Here is a 17983-nt window from a genome sequence, read left to right as displayed (position 1 = left end):
ATAGATAGATAGATAGATAGATAGATAGATAGATATTTATTTATTTATTTATTTATTTATTTATTTATTTAGAAGGCTTCTATGCCGCCCCATTCGTCAAAGCCTCAGGGTGGCTCACAAAATAAACAAACATAGTATAAAACAATATAATATAATTTGAGTCGACCTGGCCATGATGACAGAGAAGTCCCCTTTCCTCACTAATTCTCACCTCACCTCACCTCATTGGGGGGGGGGGGGCGGTCACGAAAGAGGTCCTCCATTGATTATCTGAGTGGCCTTGTAGGGATATATGGAAACAGATGTTCCTTTAGATATCCCAGTCCCAAGTCATTTAAGGCCTTATATGTTAGTGTGAGCACTTGGGCCCAGTTGGTAACAGGTAACCAGTGCAGTTGGCAGAAGACTGGCATAGTATATCTCTAGGGCCACTCCTTGTTAATAACCACACTGCTCTCTTTTGGATTAATTGGAGTGCCTGGACTGTCTTCAAAGGCAGCCCCATAATCCAGACAAGAGGTTACCAGTGCATGGATAACTGTGATAAGGCTCCACTTGTTCAAGCAGGAATGTAACTGGAAAGTCAGCATAAGCTGATAGAAGGTGTTCTTGGCCACTGAGGCCACCTGAGAAACAAGCAAGAATTCAGTGTCCAGGAGCACCCCCAAGCTACAAATCTTATCCTTTAGGGGGAGTAAAATCCATCCTTAACTCCCAGTCCAACCAGCTTCTCCAGAAGGATACCATGGTCAATAATATCAAAAGCCACTGAGAGATCCAGGAGAATCAACAGGGCTAGCCTTCTTCCCTCAGATATTGTGGGGAACATGCTTCATCAGTAGTATTTAAGTTAGATTAACCATTCAGTTCAACTAGCTTCATGGAATGGGAAGGGGGCACTTTCCATCAAACATTCTTGAGCCAACCTGTCCCATATATGTCTTACACCAATTAGAATTTCTGGATAGTATCCAATTTGGCTGCACTGGTGGAATTCAGGCAGCATTATTATAAACAAACTCTAGCATTACACTAATAGTGTAAAATGGCATAACAGATTTTCCCAGAAAACCTGTTCAACAAGCTAACGCTCTTAGTAGTGTGCTAGAGGTCACTTACACAAGTGCTATATTAAATAGTGTATTATAACTTTGATGGCTACTGTTCTTGTTAGTTCATGACATTTAGTAGGTGCTGTAGGACCAGCTTAATAGTTTTAAAACACCATCTGCAAATATTCTTGCTTTGAAAAATGTTTGATTTGCATTTGCTTCAACTTAATGTTATGAAGGTTATAAGCAAATTTGGTAAGATACATTACAAGGCCCGTATAGTTTAATTTATACACAGTTGGCTTTGTAAAACTATGCATCTTTTAATCAACTCCAGTTTTTTAGTCTTGTGCCAGTGAAAATCCTTCTGCTTCTTATACAGAATATTTGATAAGAATCCCAGTTGCTATGCAGGCTCAATTTACCATCTCAACAAACTATAATTCCATTCAATAATGTTTTAGAATCTAACCAATAGTTTACGCTTCCAGGAATGCAGGTAATCACTTTCATTGGCCATCTACCCAATACCCCTGACATTAGGTGCAGTAGCCTTCAGAGGTAAATTACAGTGATAACAATTATTTGTTCCTTAATCATGGTGTGACATAGTATTTGAATGGAATACACAGAACATCATTTATTAGCTCTGAATGAAATAGTTCTTCCCCCATCAGATACATTGACAAACTAGCCCAGAATTAGCCCAGTCACAGGTGGTTCCCGGCTTAGGTTTACACTCTCTACTTGGTAATGCATTTCTGTTATCCTCAGTACAGCAACACTTTTGAGTACAAACCAATCACAACAAAAAAATTCTGTGTACCAGAAAGGAAAAAAAAGGGGATTCAATTTAAGGAAACCATAATAATAAGCATCACTCATTGCTTACATGTGAACTTATACAAAAATCAGGATCATGATGAGAGGGCAGCTTTATGACATTTCAAGGGGTTATTCCATGGTAAAGCCACTTTCCCATTAGATGTTTGGTTTTGTACCAGTTACTCTACATTTCAATTTAACGAGCTTTGGATAAGAAAGGGCACCTCTCTCCCCAGATGCAGGTTTTTAGTGTCCAGTGTTGACTTGGAGTGAAGAGGCGTTCAGCTGTCCAAGAAGATGCAAATTTCTAGCCCACTGTTGCAGTAATTTAAGATCCATTCATGGGTTGCATCCTTGATTGTAAGCCCCAAGCTCACTTTTGAGAATTCTGCCATTACTGGCAGTTAAACTGTTTATAATTCTGACAATTTAGACATGGTCATTTTCTGTTTTCTCTGTCTGAATCTATAACTTTGACTGTTTCCCAATCAAATATGACTTTGGTACAAATACTGTAGTTGCACTATTGTTAACAGGAATGTTGTAGTAGTTAATATACAGAGTATGTTAGTTCCACATCAGCTGGAGCTGGTATTGTTTTCCTTCAATTATACCTTGTTGGATAAACTTTTTAGTTCCTTTTCTCCAGTACTGCTAAACTGAGTGTTTCTGTTACTGTGTGTGTATGATATCTTTAATTAAATGGATTCATGTATGTTCTTCACAGACTCATTGATATCCACTGAAAGGTATTTAAACAGCGTTGTTTGAGAAGATAGTTCAGCCCTCTTCTGATGCTCATAAGAGGTAGCATCTGTTCTGCCTGAATTTCCATTTTTCCCTCCATATCTTTAATTTCATATTAGGGATGTGCTAGGAATGTGGTTTTCTTATTTGGCTGGGGGGGGGGGTGAAAATCGGATGGATTCGCCTGACTTGGTGTTCTGGATTCCATTCTGCACCCCCCATGCTGGCATAGACTCAGTCTGATGTGAGTTGAGCCAGTACATGGATTTCCGCATTTTAAATGGACTGCAATTTACCAAAGTTTTTAAAAGGCAAATAAATTGCACAAATTGCAGAACCTTGAAAAAAAAAACCTTTGGCAAATTGTATTCTATTCTAAAAGTGAAAGAAAACAGATCCTATATGCATAATATCAAAAAAACAATGGGTAAAAGTAAGACTAAAAAAACAATGCCATTTGCACAAATCATGAGAGCTGAAAATAAAAACAGGAAAAAATAATTAAGAGATATCTATTTGTTAATGGACACAACTCAAGTGACAATAGCAGATGTAATGAAATTTGCACTGGGGTGAGGTTTTTTTGTTAGGTAGGGAATATGGGGAGGGAAGGATGAAACTGACAAGGATATTTACCAAAGGGATATACTGTGCCAAAGATTTCATAAAGGACTTGCAAATAGAATAAAATATTTAAAACAACACTAACCCATTTATGCAAATTTGTTGTTACATGCTGTCAAGTCATCTCCAACTTATAGCAACTCTATGAATGAATGCCCTCCAAAATGCCCTGTCCTTGACAACCTTGCTCAGCTGTTGTGAACTCAAGGCTGCAGCTTCCTTTATGGAATTGATCCATCTAATATTTGGTCTTTTCTCTTCTGCTTTCCTTTAAGTATGCATTTCTTGGTTCTCAATGTGTTCAGCTGTTTCATGCACATTTCCAGATTTCCCAGTTTTCCACATCCCTGCTTCATACCTCCTCTTTCACTTTCATTTTTGGGAGATTATTTATGGTTGCTGAATTTGTGGAGGAAGCACTTGGTAGTTCTCTAATCCAACCGTTAAAAAATTTGCCATTTCAGGAAAGCGATGCCAGAATTATGAAAAAATTCTACGCATTCATTCCTTTTACTTACTACTTTCATTATAAACAAAACCCCTATATCCTGTCTGTTAACAGGAAGTTACGATAACACATTGATACAGGAAAGTTAGTTGTGATTGAATTTAGCCTTAGTATTTCACAGTTTTGTAATTTTTCAAGCATTAGAAGCAGAATAGATCCCATTTACATGTCACATGTTTCTGGTACATTGTATGCAATCATAGAATAGTTGAGTCAGATGGAGCTAAAAAGGGTCCAAACCCCTGCTGGTACAGGACACCAGTTACACTATCCCACTCAGATAACTGTCTAGCTTCTTCTTGAATGTCTCTAGTGTGGAAGGGCACACAACCTCTCTCAGCGACTGGTTCCACTGTTCTTCCTTGTGTCTGGCCTGCACCTGGTGTACTGTAGCTTATGTTCACTGTTCTGTGTCCTACACTCTGGGATGAGTGAGAGATGGTCTTTTCCTTCTTCTTTGTCACAGCCTTTTAGGTAGTTGTAGAGTGCTCTCATGCCACCTCGTAGTTCTTTCAGCCTCTCGTCATAAGACTTAATTTCCACGTCCTGTAACATTTTTGTTGCCCTCCTCTGAACACTCTCCAGATTTTCAGTATCTTTTTAAAATCTGCATGCCCAAAACTGAATGCTGTATTCCAGGTGAGGTCTGACTACTCCAGAGTTGAGGGGAATGAGTACTTCTCTTTTTCTGAAAGTGTTATCTCTTCTCTTTAGACATCCCAAAAGAGTGCCCTTTTTTGGCTGCATCACATTGCTGGCTCATATTTAGCTTGTTGTTTACAACATGGTTCCTCAAACTAAGGCCCGTGGGCCGGATCTGGCCCACCATACCCATTCAACCGGCGCACCCCAAAGGTTTTGCACTTTCCGAGCATGCGTGCGGGCATGCAGCTTGCTTGTGAGGAGGTCGTTTTGGACTCTCAGAGAAAACAGTGTCCTTGTGAGCAAGCCAGTGCCTCGCCCCATGCGCCCCCCTTGTCCCGGCCTCACGTGCGTGTGTGTGTGTGTCCCACCCCCTCACAGGCCCGTGCCCCCCCCTGCAGGCACCGCCTTGGCACCTGTCAACTGGCCCCATGTTGAAAAAGTTTGAGGACCTCTGGTCTACAACAACGCCAAGGTCTTTTTCTTTTTCACTACTGTTGAGCCAAGTATTCCCGATCTTGTAATCAATGCAGGTGATTTTTATTTATTTTGGCTTCGGTGGAGATCATGGCATCTGTCCTTATTAATTTCATCTATTGCTTTCTGCCCAGCATTCAAGATTGCCATCAAAATCATTTATAAATATGTTGAAGCGTACTGGTCCCAAGACTGGCCCCTGTGGTACCCCACCCATACACTTCGCCCAGGTTGACAAAGCTGCCATTGGTGATCACTCTCTGTGGCCTATTTTGAAGCCAGTTGTGGGTCCACTTAATAGTAGTGATGTCAAGCACACATTTTGTTGATTTATTTATTAGAATGTCAGGGAGCACTTTGTTTTTGTTTTACTCTTGAAACAAATAGGTATTTTCAATTTTGATTTTTGAATTTTAGCATCCAAGTTTAAATGACAAAATAGAAAAATGATAATAACTGTGAATGCTTCATACACATTTAAATGACTAGGTTCCCAGCAATAAATGTCAAACCAAGTGACTCCATCTTTTCATCACTGATGGGAAGAAATTTGCCTGACCTGTTCACTACTAATGATGTTGGGTATTTGTTTTGCCTTTACATTTCAGCACTTTTTCTTCCAGTGTTCGGAATGTAGAACGTGAATTGGCTGCATATTCAGCACTGGTGATGTTTCCTTGGCAAGGGCTGAAATAGAAAGTTAATTTCGCTTGTGAGATAATTATTTTCTTTCTTTTTTTTAAAAAATGATTTGTCTAACTTATCCCATGGGCATAGTGTAAGTAACAATGACTTCACACTTACCAAAAAAGAGAGGATTCCTGCCCTCAAAGAGCTGACTGTGAATAAAAAGGTGGGCAAACAAAAGGAGAACACTATTCAAGTATTTATGTTATGCTAGATTTACTAGTGTCAGCTTTCTGAGATAATTTAGAATTGGGGATAAATGTCAAGATCTACTAGATTTCTGAGATATGCCATCCAGATAGATATAAAATCAGAGGTGAGAAAAAAGTTCCATCTTTGCATTCTCAATTGTCTTGTTCTTAGCAATCTTTTCTGTGCAGCCTAGAAACTGTAGATTCACCCTGTGAATTGTTTACCCACCTCTTGCTGCTTGTCCATAGTAGGGCACCAGGCCATCATAATGGATGCAAGTCCTATGCCTACCTTCTGTATTCCTATCTAGCATGCTCAGTCAAGAAACATGCTCAGTCAAGATTCAGTGAGTGGAAGAATTGCAAAATGGGGCTCCTGAAGTGATCCCTCTGTGTGGGTAATGCACCCATGGTTGAATATTTAATTGAGTTCTGGTTTGTTGGCACCTCCTTCTTAAAGCCTAAATGCATTGCTGATTAATTATTGTGTAGTACAGAATCTCTGCTATTTAACCAGAAATTTAAAAACTTTGTTTTAAACAAAATACATTTTATAGTCTAGGTATAAAATATACAAATATGAAAGCCTCCAGTTTAAGCAGATTTCAAATTTTATATGTGGACAACTTTGCATCAAGAGCATGCAAAAATATGCAAAGAAGAGCCTTCTGGACCCATTTTAGTCATGTGGAGATGGCAGGAAGAGTAAGGAAACATTTAATAGAATTGCCTTCTTTTAACTGAGATGGAGTGAGTATGACAAGTGTCTGTTTAAAGGAACTTTTAAGTAAATCTGTATGTTACCAAAACCTCATGCCAAGTGCCTTTTGATGATTACAGAGGAAGCATATATCTTCTCTAGTTTACAGTCTCTAAAGATATGACAACCAAAATCTTTAATAAGGCAAGAAAACACTTTTTGTCTATATAATCTATATGTAATTATTCAGGAGTACATCCTGTTAAGTTAAATGAGTCTTACGCCTAGGTAAATGGATGTAGGATCACAGTCTGAGTTGTTCTGTAAAGGAAGAAAGAGGAACAAGCTAGCATGTTTTGAGGGGTTTGGATGGTGGTGTGCTTTCTTAGAAACACTACTTAATTTGTTGGTGGGTAAATAATAATCTGTGTTTAAGGCTTTAGTTGATTGATTTCCAAAGCTTACCAAGATCACAGAAGGCACAATAAGTGGTGTTTGAGAGAGCAGGAATATAAAACCTTGTTTACATAACTTGCAGTTCATCATTTGTATACTCGTCTTGATCCTGAAAGAAAGGTCAAAAATCTGTTCAGCCTAGAGTAAATTTGAATTTATTCCCTGTGAGTATTATGGAATGTTTGGGGGGTGGAGGGGAAAGTACCAAAATACCAATAATGATTTGGTATTTTGAATACCTCTCTCAAAACTAGGAGAATGTACATAAATATCAGTTAATCAGGTGTAGTATATCTGGAGTGTATCTGCCAAGCAAATATTTTAGTGAGTGTGCATGAAAGAACTGTTTCTGATGGCTGAACGAAATGTGATGTGGCCAATCTGTAGTTGTGCTTCCAGACTACTATGCATTTTTTAAAATAAATTAATAGTGGAGGCATGGTCTGAATTGGCTGCCAGAGCACAGTAGTGGGAGCAAGAGGTAGTACTTTCCACCATGCCAATTTACTGCTTTTAAATTCCCTCAGAACTACTCAGAACTACAACATGTGAAAAGTACTGATAGCTGCAACTTTTCTTCTATGGGGTAAACAGCAAGGATGGATTTTAATTAGGGAAACAGTACATAATAAGTGCTTACTGCTTTCATTAACTGCAATAATTCCAATAATGTTCTCTTTCCATGCCCCATGATGACTGCCTATCCATAGGAATAACAGATGTGTGTCGGCCTGTCAATCTTATAGCACCAAAACTGATAAACTAGATACCTCAAACTTCAAATGTGTATTAAGGGGACCAAATAGCTATGCAACTTGGGGATATCTGGTTTGTAAACTAATTAATTTTAATTCCTGTAAAGATGTTTGTGATTTTGAAGCTTTAATTATTAGATGACAGACATTCTTAACCAGAACATACAATATCTTGCAGAAGTATTCACTTCATTTTGACTTTTCCACATTTTGTTGTGTTACAACCTGGAATCGAATGGATTTAATTGGCATTTTTACCACTAGATATTCAAAACTGTGAAGATGCAAAATAGTTTTATTGTGGCACAAACAGGGTGGATAAAAATAAATGGTGTTTTTTAAATCAAAAATGTATTTTTATTTAAACTTGAATATGTGAAATTGGATTTTTTATTTAATTTGGATTTTTGAGGAAAAATCTGGGAGCAAGGGTTTTTTTGGGGGTTTTTTGTTTTTTGTTTTTTTTTGAGGAGAGCATAACATGCTTTTTGAGGAAAACGCCGTCTAATGATAGTTTTCTGCTTAAGTTACATTATAGTCATCATAAAATAAATATTAGTTTTTAGTTATGTAGGATAAGGGTGTATATTCATGGAATGTTTCCATTTTTTAGTAAATGAATTCCATTAATCCATTTACAATGCCATGGCTTTCCAGAGGTTTCTTTAAGATTATGGGGCAGTTTTTCTATCTCGAAGAGGGGTCCTCAAAGTTTTCCACCAGGGGGCCAGTTGAAAGGTGCTAGTGCTGGGCACAGGCTGGAAATGTGGTGCTGGCGGTGTGTGTGCTGAGGTGGGGGTGGGCGCACAAGGCAGCGGCTTGCTCGCTTGGAGATCATTTTCTCTGAGCAAACTGCTGCCTCCCCACGCGCGGGGCAAGGTGGGCGGCGGCGGGTGCGTGCACAGGCGTGCGCGTGGTGGGTCCGAATGGGCATGGCAGGCCAGATAAATGGCCATGGCAGGCCGGATCCAGCCCCCAGGCTGTAGAATCAGCCTCTTAACTCTTAAGTGCTAAGATTCAAAAAATTCAACGAATAGAAGATTGTTGGGAGTGGAATACATCTGCACAAGAAGCTAAGTGTGACGAAGGAGGGACAAACAGTAAAAATGAAAACGAACCCCTTTGAGCAGAATACTCCATAAGTCTTCGGAGCCTGGTGTTATCATATTATTCTTTCCCTGGAGGAGAAAACCTATAATGGCAGAAGACTGTAAAAGAAAACCAGTTTGGGCATATTTAAATAAAGGCAGGCATGCCTGCAAAACCATGTTTTGAATCTAGTCATGCTGACTAATGATTTAAATTGATTTGGTGTAAATCCAAATCCAATCCACCCTAGGCACAAAAGTGTAAAAAACCCAATACAAAATCTAACACTTGTTGGCTACATATTTACATGCTTTTGTCAATACTTGACAGAAGCACTATTGTCAGCGATTGCAGCTGTAAGTCATCTTGGGTAAGTTTCTGTCGTGTGTGTGCTTGCACGAGAGGCTACCCATTTTATGGGACTGATACTTCAGATTCCAGTGATGGAATACACTCATGGGAGGCTACCTGGCTTGGCAGGACTGACTATGCAGACTCTGATATCGAGAAGGTTGTTGAAACTGTCCCAGCTTCAGCTGCAGCTCAAGGTCCTGAGCCACCGTAGGTTTCAGATATGGGGGAGATTAGCCTAAGGGCAGACGAGGAGACTAGTCAACTCAGCCATGGGAATGGGGAGGAACTGCATCAACTTGAGGGGAGGATTTGGAAATGGGTAGCATTTTGGATGGGGAACTCCCTCCGCTTGACCTGATAGATATCACCATTGCAGGGTGACTCAACTGGGGACACAGTTGGAGGAATGAAGACATGCCTGGTTTCACAAAGAAAGTTTTGAGTGAAGAATGCTAGAGAGGGTTCTACATTTTGCTGTGTGTATGTTCAGAGGATTATTTTTGACTTGTCAGAAGCCTGTGGTTAGGACCTGCAGTGTTCTTTCACTGACAAGAATAAATCTCTTCTATTGACAAAAAACATGTGAAAAATACTGGAATCTCTTTAATATGAATAAGACATAGCCTAAGAAGCAAGCAGTTCAGGTGTCCATTTTTTACTTCTTGCATTTGTTTATCTACTCACTGGCACAAGAAATACCTGTCGCTTTAAGGGTTTGATACAATTTGTTTTTCTTTCTTTGCTTTGCAGGTATAAATCTACATTTGGGATATTGGATGTATTGACTGGTTGCCTTGCTGTAAAGGTGACTTTTCTCCACTTTGGAATATGGTGCCTAACTTCAGCATCACAGTTATTGTGCCAGCAGTAGTTCTTTGCTGCTTGATGTCATCAACGGAAGCAGATAGTAAGTACCACTCAAATAAGAAAATGTTATGACTAAGGACACCTTCAGTAGACTTTATCCATCAAAAGTTAAATGGCCCTAAAGCATGTGCATTTGATGCAGTAGAATGGAAGGCCTGTATATCAGCCTTTGTTAGTTTGTATCCAATATATGTGATCCTGGCAAACTTGTCACAAAATGATGGGAAACTACTGAATTGCCTCATTGATTTCCATTACCAAATCTCAGATCATTTTGGACTGAAAGGGGTACAAATCTTGATTCTTAAGATCATTGCTTTTATTCAAAAATCTATGTTGGATATTTTATTTTTCTCGTTCTTGTTTCTACTTTTTTGTATGTTTTTACTTTGCAGTATTGACTGAAACACTAAAATATTTTGCTTTTTATCTATTATGCAATAATTTATTCATAAAGACCCCTAAAAAAGAGCCTTTTTATTTAAGCGTCATTTTAATTGTTAACAATATTTGCTTATTTATCTGGCCAGGGTGACTTCTTTTATATTGTTATTTATTTTATATTGTTAATTTTATATTGCTATGTTTGTATTTTATTGTATTTTATTTTGTGCTGTGAGCCGCCCCGAGGCTTCAGCAAGGGGCAGCATAGAAATGTTTTAATAAATAAATAAATAAATAAATAATTTTAATTCCTTTTACATAGATAATATTCTTGTTTTTAGATATCTGTTTACTTATGTATATACCTACATATACACTTACGGCCTGCCATGTTTGGCAGAAAGGGAAGAGATTAACATTCCTATTTAAACTGAATTTTGTATAAATGCGGATACTCATTCATTTACACTGTAACACAACAAAATGTGGAAAAGCCAAAGTGGGACAAAAATTTTTTGCCAGGCACTGTACTATTACCACTTGAGTGGGAGAGATGTGGACACAGTACCTGGGAAGCTAATTCCTGAAAGTCAAGGCAACAATTTGCCATTGACTTTACTTACCCTAAGGGAAATAATTTGGACCACAGTCCTCACCTCTTCCTAAAGTTAGATGCACACTTTGAGAGACATCAGTGTTTCTAACCCCAGGACTTACTTAAGAAAACTGAAAATGGCTGTGGCTCTCTAAGCACAAAATGACAGTAAAAGTAGGTACAGTCTGGCATAATCAGTTGGCAATTTCTGATATCTGTCTCTGTTTGAAATTAGTATATTCTTTGTCACAGCAATTTCTATGTGACAGGACTTCCATATTTCAACTAAGTAGGGACTTTGGCCCTGGAGTGTGACTCAGATTGACCATTTTAGGCAAAATTTTCTGATCCGTGGCTAGAAATTAAAGCTTTTTTATTTTATCCCTCTCAAATACTGCTTTATTCACCCCCTTCACACCTCCTCACCTTTCACACTTAAACCATATCATCCCTCTCCCTCTCTGAATACTAACCTTTTATTTCTCTCATTTCCTTCAAATACAACTCTAACACTTTCCCCATTCCCTTCCTCCTCACTGCTGCTGAACTTCTCCATTTTCTCTTCATGTTTACTCAGTCCCACCTTCTCTCCACACCAATTGCACAGACAAGCGGACATATATCTTTACTCTTCAGTTCCCATCACTGTTGCCCTGTGCCAGGATATTCTTCTCAAGTTCATCAGTTGCTGTCCTTGCAAGATCAGCCAATAGAGGTTTCCTGGCTCAGCAGGAGAAGGGGCAAAAGGGAAAGAAGACTGTTATGTGCAGATGAACATAAAGCAACTAAACAGTGCAGCCTCATGTGCAGCTTCTTTTTCTGTCTGCTCCTTTTGCCACCCCCCACCTCCCATGCTTTCTTCATCCTTCCATTGCATTCACCTAACTGCTTTGTCCACCCATCATATGTTTCCTTTGATTCATTTCCTTCCTTTGCTCTAAGCCTTGCCCTCCAACCAGCTCCTGCTTCTCATATTCCTAAGCAGTGTACATTTGGAGAACTGCTATGCTGGTGCTAGCAATGGTCCAACGAACAGGTTGGCAGGCAAGTGGCAAGATACTTTGTGGGCTCTGACACTAGAGCTTCACACCCTGGAGTGTAAGAAACACTGCTTTAAATGAACCAAAACTGAGTCTAGAAGAGAACCATTCAGTGCAGTTGCTGCAAAACTGGTTGAATATACTCTCGCCGTCCTGAACCAGTTAAAAAACATGTCACAGCATTTTGTACCAATTGCAATTCCAAGATAATTTTCAAGGGAAGCTCTGTGTAGGAGTATTAGTATAGTTAGTTGAGCAAGCTATCAGGGCATGAATGAGAGGAACAAAGTCCTCATTCTCTGAGAACATCCAAGTACATTTGATTTCTCTGCTAACATTACTTTTGTTTCATGTGATTCACCTTAATTCTGTTGGTTTTTTTCCACAGAGTTGTGTGCACAAGCCTTTCCCAATAGACATCAGATTTATCTACAAGTTAGGCATTTCCCCTTTCCCCCCGTATTTAACATGCATGCAATCGTTTCCTCCTGTAGGAGAAAAATTCCTTATGATTTTTCTCACTCAGCATTAGCCAGCCTAGTAGGTACATGCTGCTGGCTTGCTGCCTGAAAGGGAAGGGTAGCGAAAGACAGATGGTGTGGGAGGGAGGGAGTATGGTATTCCTCCCCATCCCACCCCCAAGGGCCAATTGCCACTGCTGCTGTTTTCTGCTTGGTTTGACTTTGTGCCAGCAATTAGCACTGCTGCAATTGGTGGTATTATAGCCTTTCTCTCAGAGTTACAGGTTCAGGAACAAACCTTCCAGTTCTGAAGTTCTCCCTGTACTTTGAAAGCCTTTTTTTAAAACTAGTTCTGTTCAGCTGTAATAGAAATTAAAGAAGAAACTAGGTTTTGCTCATTTAGTTGTGAGGGCCACTGTAGGTGATAATAGTTTCCTTCTGTTCTTTGAAAAAGAAATAGCAATGCTTCAAAACGTTTGGAGAATAAATTTCTGAACAGCACATTGGAAAACTTTCAAGACCTGTACTTATTAATTCTTCGTATTAATGTCTTTTTCCCTTACATCTTTATCCAAACACTTTTCCAATAGCTGCTTTATAAGTAATATAGAGTGTCTTGCAGAGTTATTCACACCACTTGGACTTTTCCACATTTTATTGTGTTCCAACTTGTGTTATAATGGGGAACTGAAATGGATTTAATTGGCATCACTATCACTTGATGTACGCAAAATACTTAGCTTTGAGAAGGTTCAAAATATTTTCATTGTTGGAAAAAATTTTTGTAAAGGGAAACAAACTGGCATTTGCTGGTTGCATACATATTTAGCACCCTGAGTCAATACTTCGTAGAAGCACCTCTGGCAGCAATTACAGTTGTAGGTCTTCTTGAAGAAGTCTCTACCAGCTTTGCAGTTCTTCATGGCAAAACTGCTCGAGCTGTGTCAGGCTTGCTTGCTTGCTTTATTTATTTATTTAAAACATTTTTATGCCGCCCCGTTCGCCGAAGCCTCGGGGTGGCTTACAACAATAGGCTTGAAGGGGATCAAGCGAGTTTCAAGCTTTGACACAAACTTACAACTTATCAGCATAGAGGTCATTCTAAGTTATTCAGGGTCCTGTTTTTAAACCGCACCATGTTATCATGGCTGTGCAGTTAAGGACATTATCCTGCTGAAAGATGAGCCTCTGTCCTAGCCTAAGGTCCCTTGTAGATTGAAACAGGTTTCCTTCTAGAATTTAAAGTTATTATTAAATGTATTTTAAATTTATTAAAATCTTAATAAACATAAATCAATGAATGAATTTCCTTGTATTTGACTCCAGCTATTTTGCCCTAAATCCTGATTGGTTTCGCACACCTTTGTAGAGTGTCCAGGTAATTTTCCTTTGGGTAACTGTGTAGTTGTCCTAGCTCAGCTATGGATCTCTCTTGCTCTTTCAGAGATACCATTGGCCATGTTATTGCTTCTGTAACTCTGTTATTGCTCTTTTTCCAATTTCTAAGTTTTGGTGGATGGCCTTCTCTTGGCAGAGTCACAGTAGGACCCTATTGTCTCCATTTTGTAATGATTTAATGGTGCTGGGGTGGTGGTGTATATAATTCATAGTTTAGAACTTTTTTTAAAATAATCAAACCTTGATTGGTAATTTTGTAGTACTTTATCCCATAGTTGCTTTGATAGCTCATTGGTCTTCAATGATGCTGCATGTTTAGATAGAAATTTTTACTTGGCACTGGAAATGCACCAGGTGGACCCCATACAACTACTTACATTGTGACTCCTGAAAGCAGTGGGTTGCACCAGAGCTTAATTAGACATGTCACAGCGAAGTACTTCTGCAAGGAACACGTGCTGGTTTGTTTTGTTTACTGATTGTTTATGCCACAATAAAATATTTTGCACCTTCCTGGTGTTGAGTGTTTTGTGTATATCAAGTGATAGCAATGCCAGTTAAATCCACTTTAATTGCAGCTTACTGCCACCTTGTAACAGCAAAATATGGACAAGTTATAGGGAGTGAATACAACTGCAAGGCACTGTAGTTGCCAATAATAATATTCACAGGTATATAAGAAAAGAAGAATAAGAACCATGCTGGATCAGAACAAGGTCTATTTAGTCCATCATTCAGTTCATACAGTGGCCAACCATCTGCCCACAGGAAGCACACAAGGAAGGCAGGATCCAGGGAAGGTGATTATTCCTATGCTAGTGCAGCTGCTTATCCAATGCAACTTTCATGTTAAGCTTTATAGCAGCTATCCATCGTACTTTATCCATCCATTATTTAAGCAGCATTTTAAATGTTAATACTATTGAATTTTATTTGGCCAGGGTGGCTTATTTTATTCTAATGTATACATTTTAATTGTTATTGTTTTAATTTATTGTGTATTTTATTTTATGCTGTGAGCCGCCCCAAGGCTTCGGCAAGGGGCGGCATAGAAATAAGGTCTTGGAGCACAATGGATAGCTCATACAACTCAAAATAAAAGTTGCAATGGATATAGAAGCACCCTGACGTGAGAGTCATGAGTGTTCTCTATGCATCTGTATATAGGAAATAAGATAGCAATATCTTTGCATAGGAGAAAAGGCATTTTTCTCTTGTAATACATGAGTTAAAAGAATTTTTCTTCAGTAACACAAATGTGCCCACTGGCTTCCCAATTCATGTATTCTTGAAGCAAAGCACTTGTACACTTCTGTTTTATGTGCAATAGCAAGCATACATAGTCTGTATGCAAGAAAAAGTATTTCCATATAGGAAAAATGTCATACATTAAGTGGTTCTGAGATGGGTTGAAGACACAGAAATCCACAGGCCTCCTCTTTATTTTGTGCAGAATTACTTCCCAATTTGTAAGGCAAATTTTGTGGTGCTGCAATCTGGGTGACCTTGTATCTTGCTAGGAGCATACAGATTAACACAGGGCTTCATTACATGTGATGGGTAGTTTGGTTTTGATGTGTGACTTTAAATTCTGATTTTTCTCTTATCCATCCTCACTGGTGCTCTTGATAACAAGGTGATAGTGTTCAGAGCAAATTGGTCTGAATCACTGCATTAGGGGGACAGAATGGAAGTGCATCAGCTGCAATTGGCAGCACTGCTGAATGTTGGCAATTTCATTTTTCCTTGCTGTCTGTGTGTGACAAGCAGGGATCCGAGCAATCAAATGCCCAGTTAAGTGCTGACGCTACCTGGAGATGGAAATTGTGTGTATTACAGAAAAGACAAATCCACTGAAACACCATGCAGTTGAGCTGTGAGTTTTGCACAAAACTAGATGTGCTGTTGCATAGCAATAAAAAAAAAAACACTTACTTGAATAGGGAAGTCTAGAGATGGACTGAGTGATTTCTCCATTTGTTTGTTTATTTTAATTTGAAATGAGGCATTTGTCTTCTTGAGGAGAAAATGTTACACACACACACACACACAGCCACAGCCACACAAAACCTCCCACTTCCCCAGTTGTACACAGACATTTCTTTGCTCCTCTGAAGTTACAGAAAAGTACTACAGGAGTGCTGAGCACAAATAATACTGGTTAAGTGTTTTGGATTCTTCTGTCGTAAGGTGATAGTGCAAAATAGACCTATAATTGACCTAGGTCTCTGTGCTATATGAGAAATTATGTATAGAAATAAAGCATAATTGATAATATAGTAGGATGTACATGGATCAGTTGTACTGTATGTGTTTTCCATGAAAACGTAGAGCCCAGGGTGTCCCACTCTCAAGATAGCACTTTTTCTCTTCTGCACCAGCTTTTACTGCTGCTTTAACTTCTTGATAACTAGGCAGCTGTGCAAATAGTGAAACATCACAGAGATAAAAAGGGATATTATTTCCATATTGTAAATGTAGGAGCTGGTACTAAATACAGGATAAGTATGAACTTTCCTAATGTTAAATACATAGGGTAGTCTTGAGGAAGGACTCATATTTCAGAATGGAGGGGAACATTCTAGATTACCTTGCTGAAAAACCATTAAGATACCACATAGCTCAGGCATATTTCATAAGATGTTTAAATTAACACTGGAAAGTTTGGCTATTTTGAGTGAGTCAAGTTGGTGGTTTGAATTTTGGTGAACTTCTGGGTCTAAACCTAGATTTTAGAAAATTCACAATTTGACATTAAAAACCCTGCTAGTGACATTTGCACAAATCACATGATTTGTACAAATGGAGTCACACAGGGTGCACTACAATGACACATCATATATAGCAGTTTCAGCTTCCAATATGCAAAAATTTCATTAACAGTTTTTTAAATGTGCAAATTGCAGCCCAGTTGAGAGATGGAAGTCTATGAACGGTCTCAAATGCCACAACATTGAGCTTGCACCAAAGCAACACTGACAAACTGAAATCCAGCTTGGATGGCGGGTGGGGGGGGGGGGCAGCGGCAATCATGACAATCTATCATTTTTTCACCCTGCTATCAGATTCCTTACACATTCCTAGTGTAAACATTGCTTGTGAGAATAGAGGATAAAGTCTATGTTGGTGCATGTCTGAGATTCTTGTTAATTTACAGATGCTAATTTGACAGAATGCTTCAATTTTTTTCTTTCCAAGGTATGGGGAAAAATTAAATCTCTTCTGATCTGACTGTTTATGTCAGGGTGACCCTAATTTTATTACATTTTGGAAGTGATTCAGTATTATTGTTCTACACTTTCTCCTGCAGCTTTTTTGTATTTGTCTTTTATGTGACCTCTCTGCTTCCTCTTCTGTCAGCCCTTGACTGTGCAAGGGAAAATAGCTTTGCAGATTTCATTTAATGTTCATTTCAATTGTCAAAGAAAAGATGCTCTTTCCAGGCTTCTAGAATATATTGCTTACTAAAACCCCAAACACTGCAAATCTTTTTTCTGAAAACCAGGAAATGAAAATCAATTATTTCAACAGAGGCTATTCAGGCGTGGTGTGTTTTCCTCCTATCTACTGGGCTTTGTGTTTGAGGTTTTGGGCATGGCTTCCATTACTCAAGGTCAGGTTTGACCCACCAGAGCTCCTTTTTCTATGGCAAGTGAGTTTCAGATTATTGCAAAGAGAATCTCAAAGCCTTTGAAAAAAGCCACATCAGAAATGACCTTGCATGATGGAGGAACAAAAGTGGAGCTTATATAAATGGAGGTGTGAACTAACATAGGATATGCTCAGTTACCTGCACTTGAGCTTTTGACATTTAGGAGCAACTTTCTCTTTGGAGAAAGAGCAGTCAAGAGAGCAGTCCTGTCACTTGGCATTTGTGGCAGAAAATCTGAGGTATATATGATCTTTGTAGCATCTTCCTTTCTGCTCTTGTAAATACATAGTCTATGTGTACTTCATTGATTTCAACAACAGAAATCCATAATAAATGGCAATACTGTGGAACCATCTCTGCTAGAGTCTATGCCATCTGGACAAGCTTCTGGTAGGTTACAGTCTTAAGGATCCTGATTGTCAGATGAGCAAGATACATCCTCTTCTTGTAGATCTTACTCCTTTATACTATGTTTCTTA

The 17983-nt window shown here is 38.8% G+C and overlaps 1 protein-coding gene across 3 annotated transcripts in view; it reads left to right on the top strand.

Moving 5' to 3' along the window:
* Window positions 1-17983, top strand: part of PTPRF (protein tyrosine phosphatase receptor type F) — a 607591-nt gene that overhangs the window by 233289 nt on the left and 356319 nt on the right. For all 3 annotated transcript variants that reach the window (XM_044442788.1, XM_044442787.1, XM_044442786.1), the window contains exon 3: window positions 9858-10014. In XM_044442788.1, the coding sequence (XP_044298723.1) occupies window positions 9936-10014 (79 nt within the window). In that variant the 5' untranslated portion in view covers window positions 9858-9935. The remainder of the gene's footprint in view (window positions 1-9857; window positions 10015-17983) is intronic.

This window comes from Varanus komodoensis, unplaced genomic scaffold (assembly GCF_004798865.1).
Source record: "Varanus komodoensis strain SLA01 unplaced genomic scaffold, ASM479886v1 scaffold1, whole genome shotgun sequence".
Taxonomy (NCBI): domain Eukaryota; kingdom Metazoa; phylum Chordata; class Lepidosauria; order Squamata; family Varanidae; genus Varanus; species Varanus komodoensis.
Note: the sequence above shows the minus strand (reverse complement) of the source record. Positions and strands in the feature narration are given on the sequence as shown.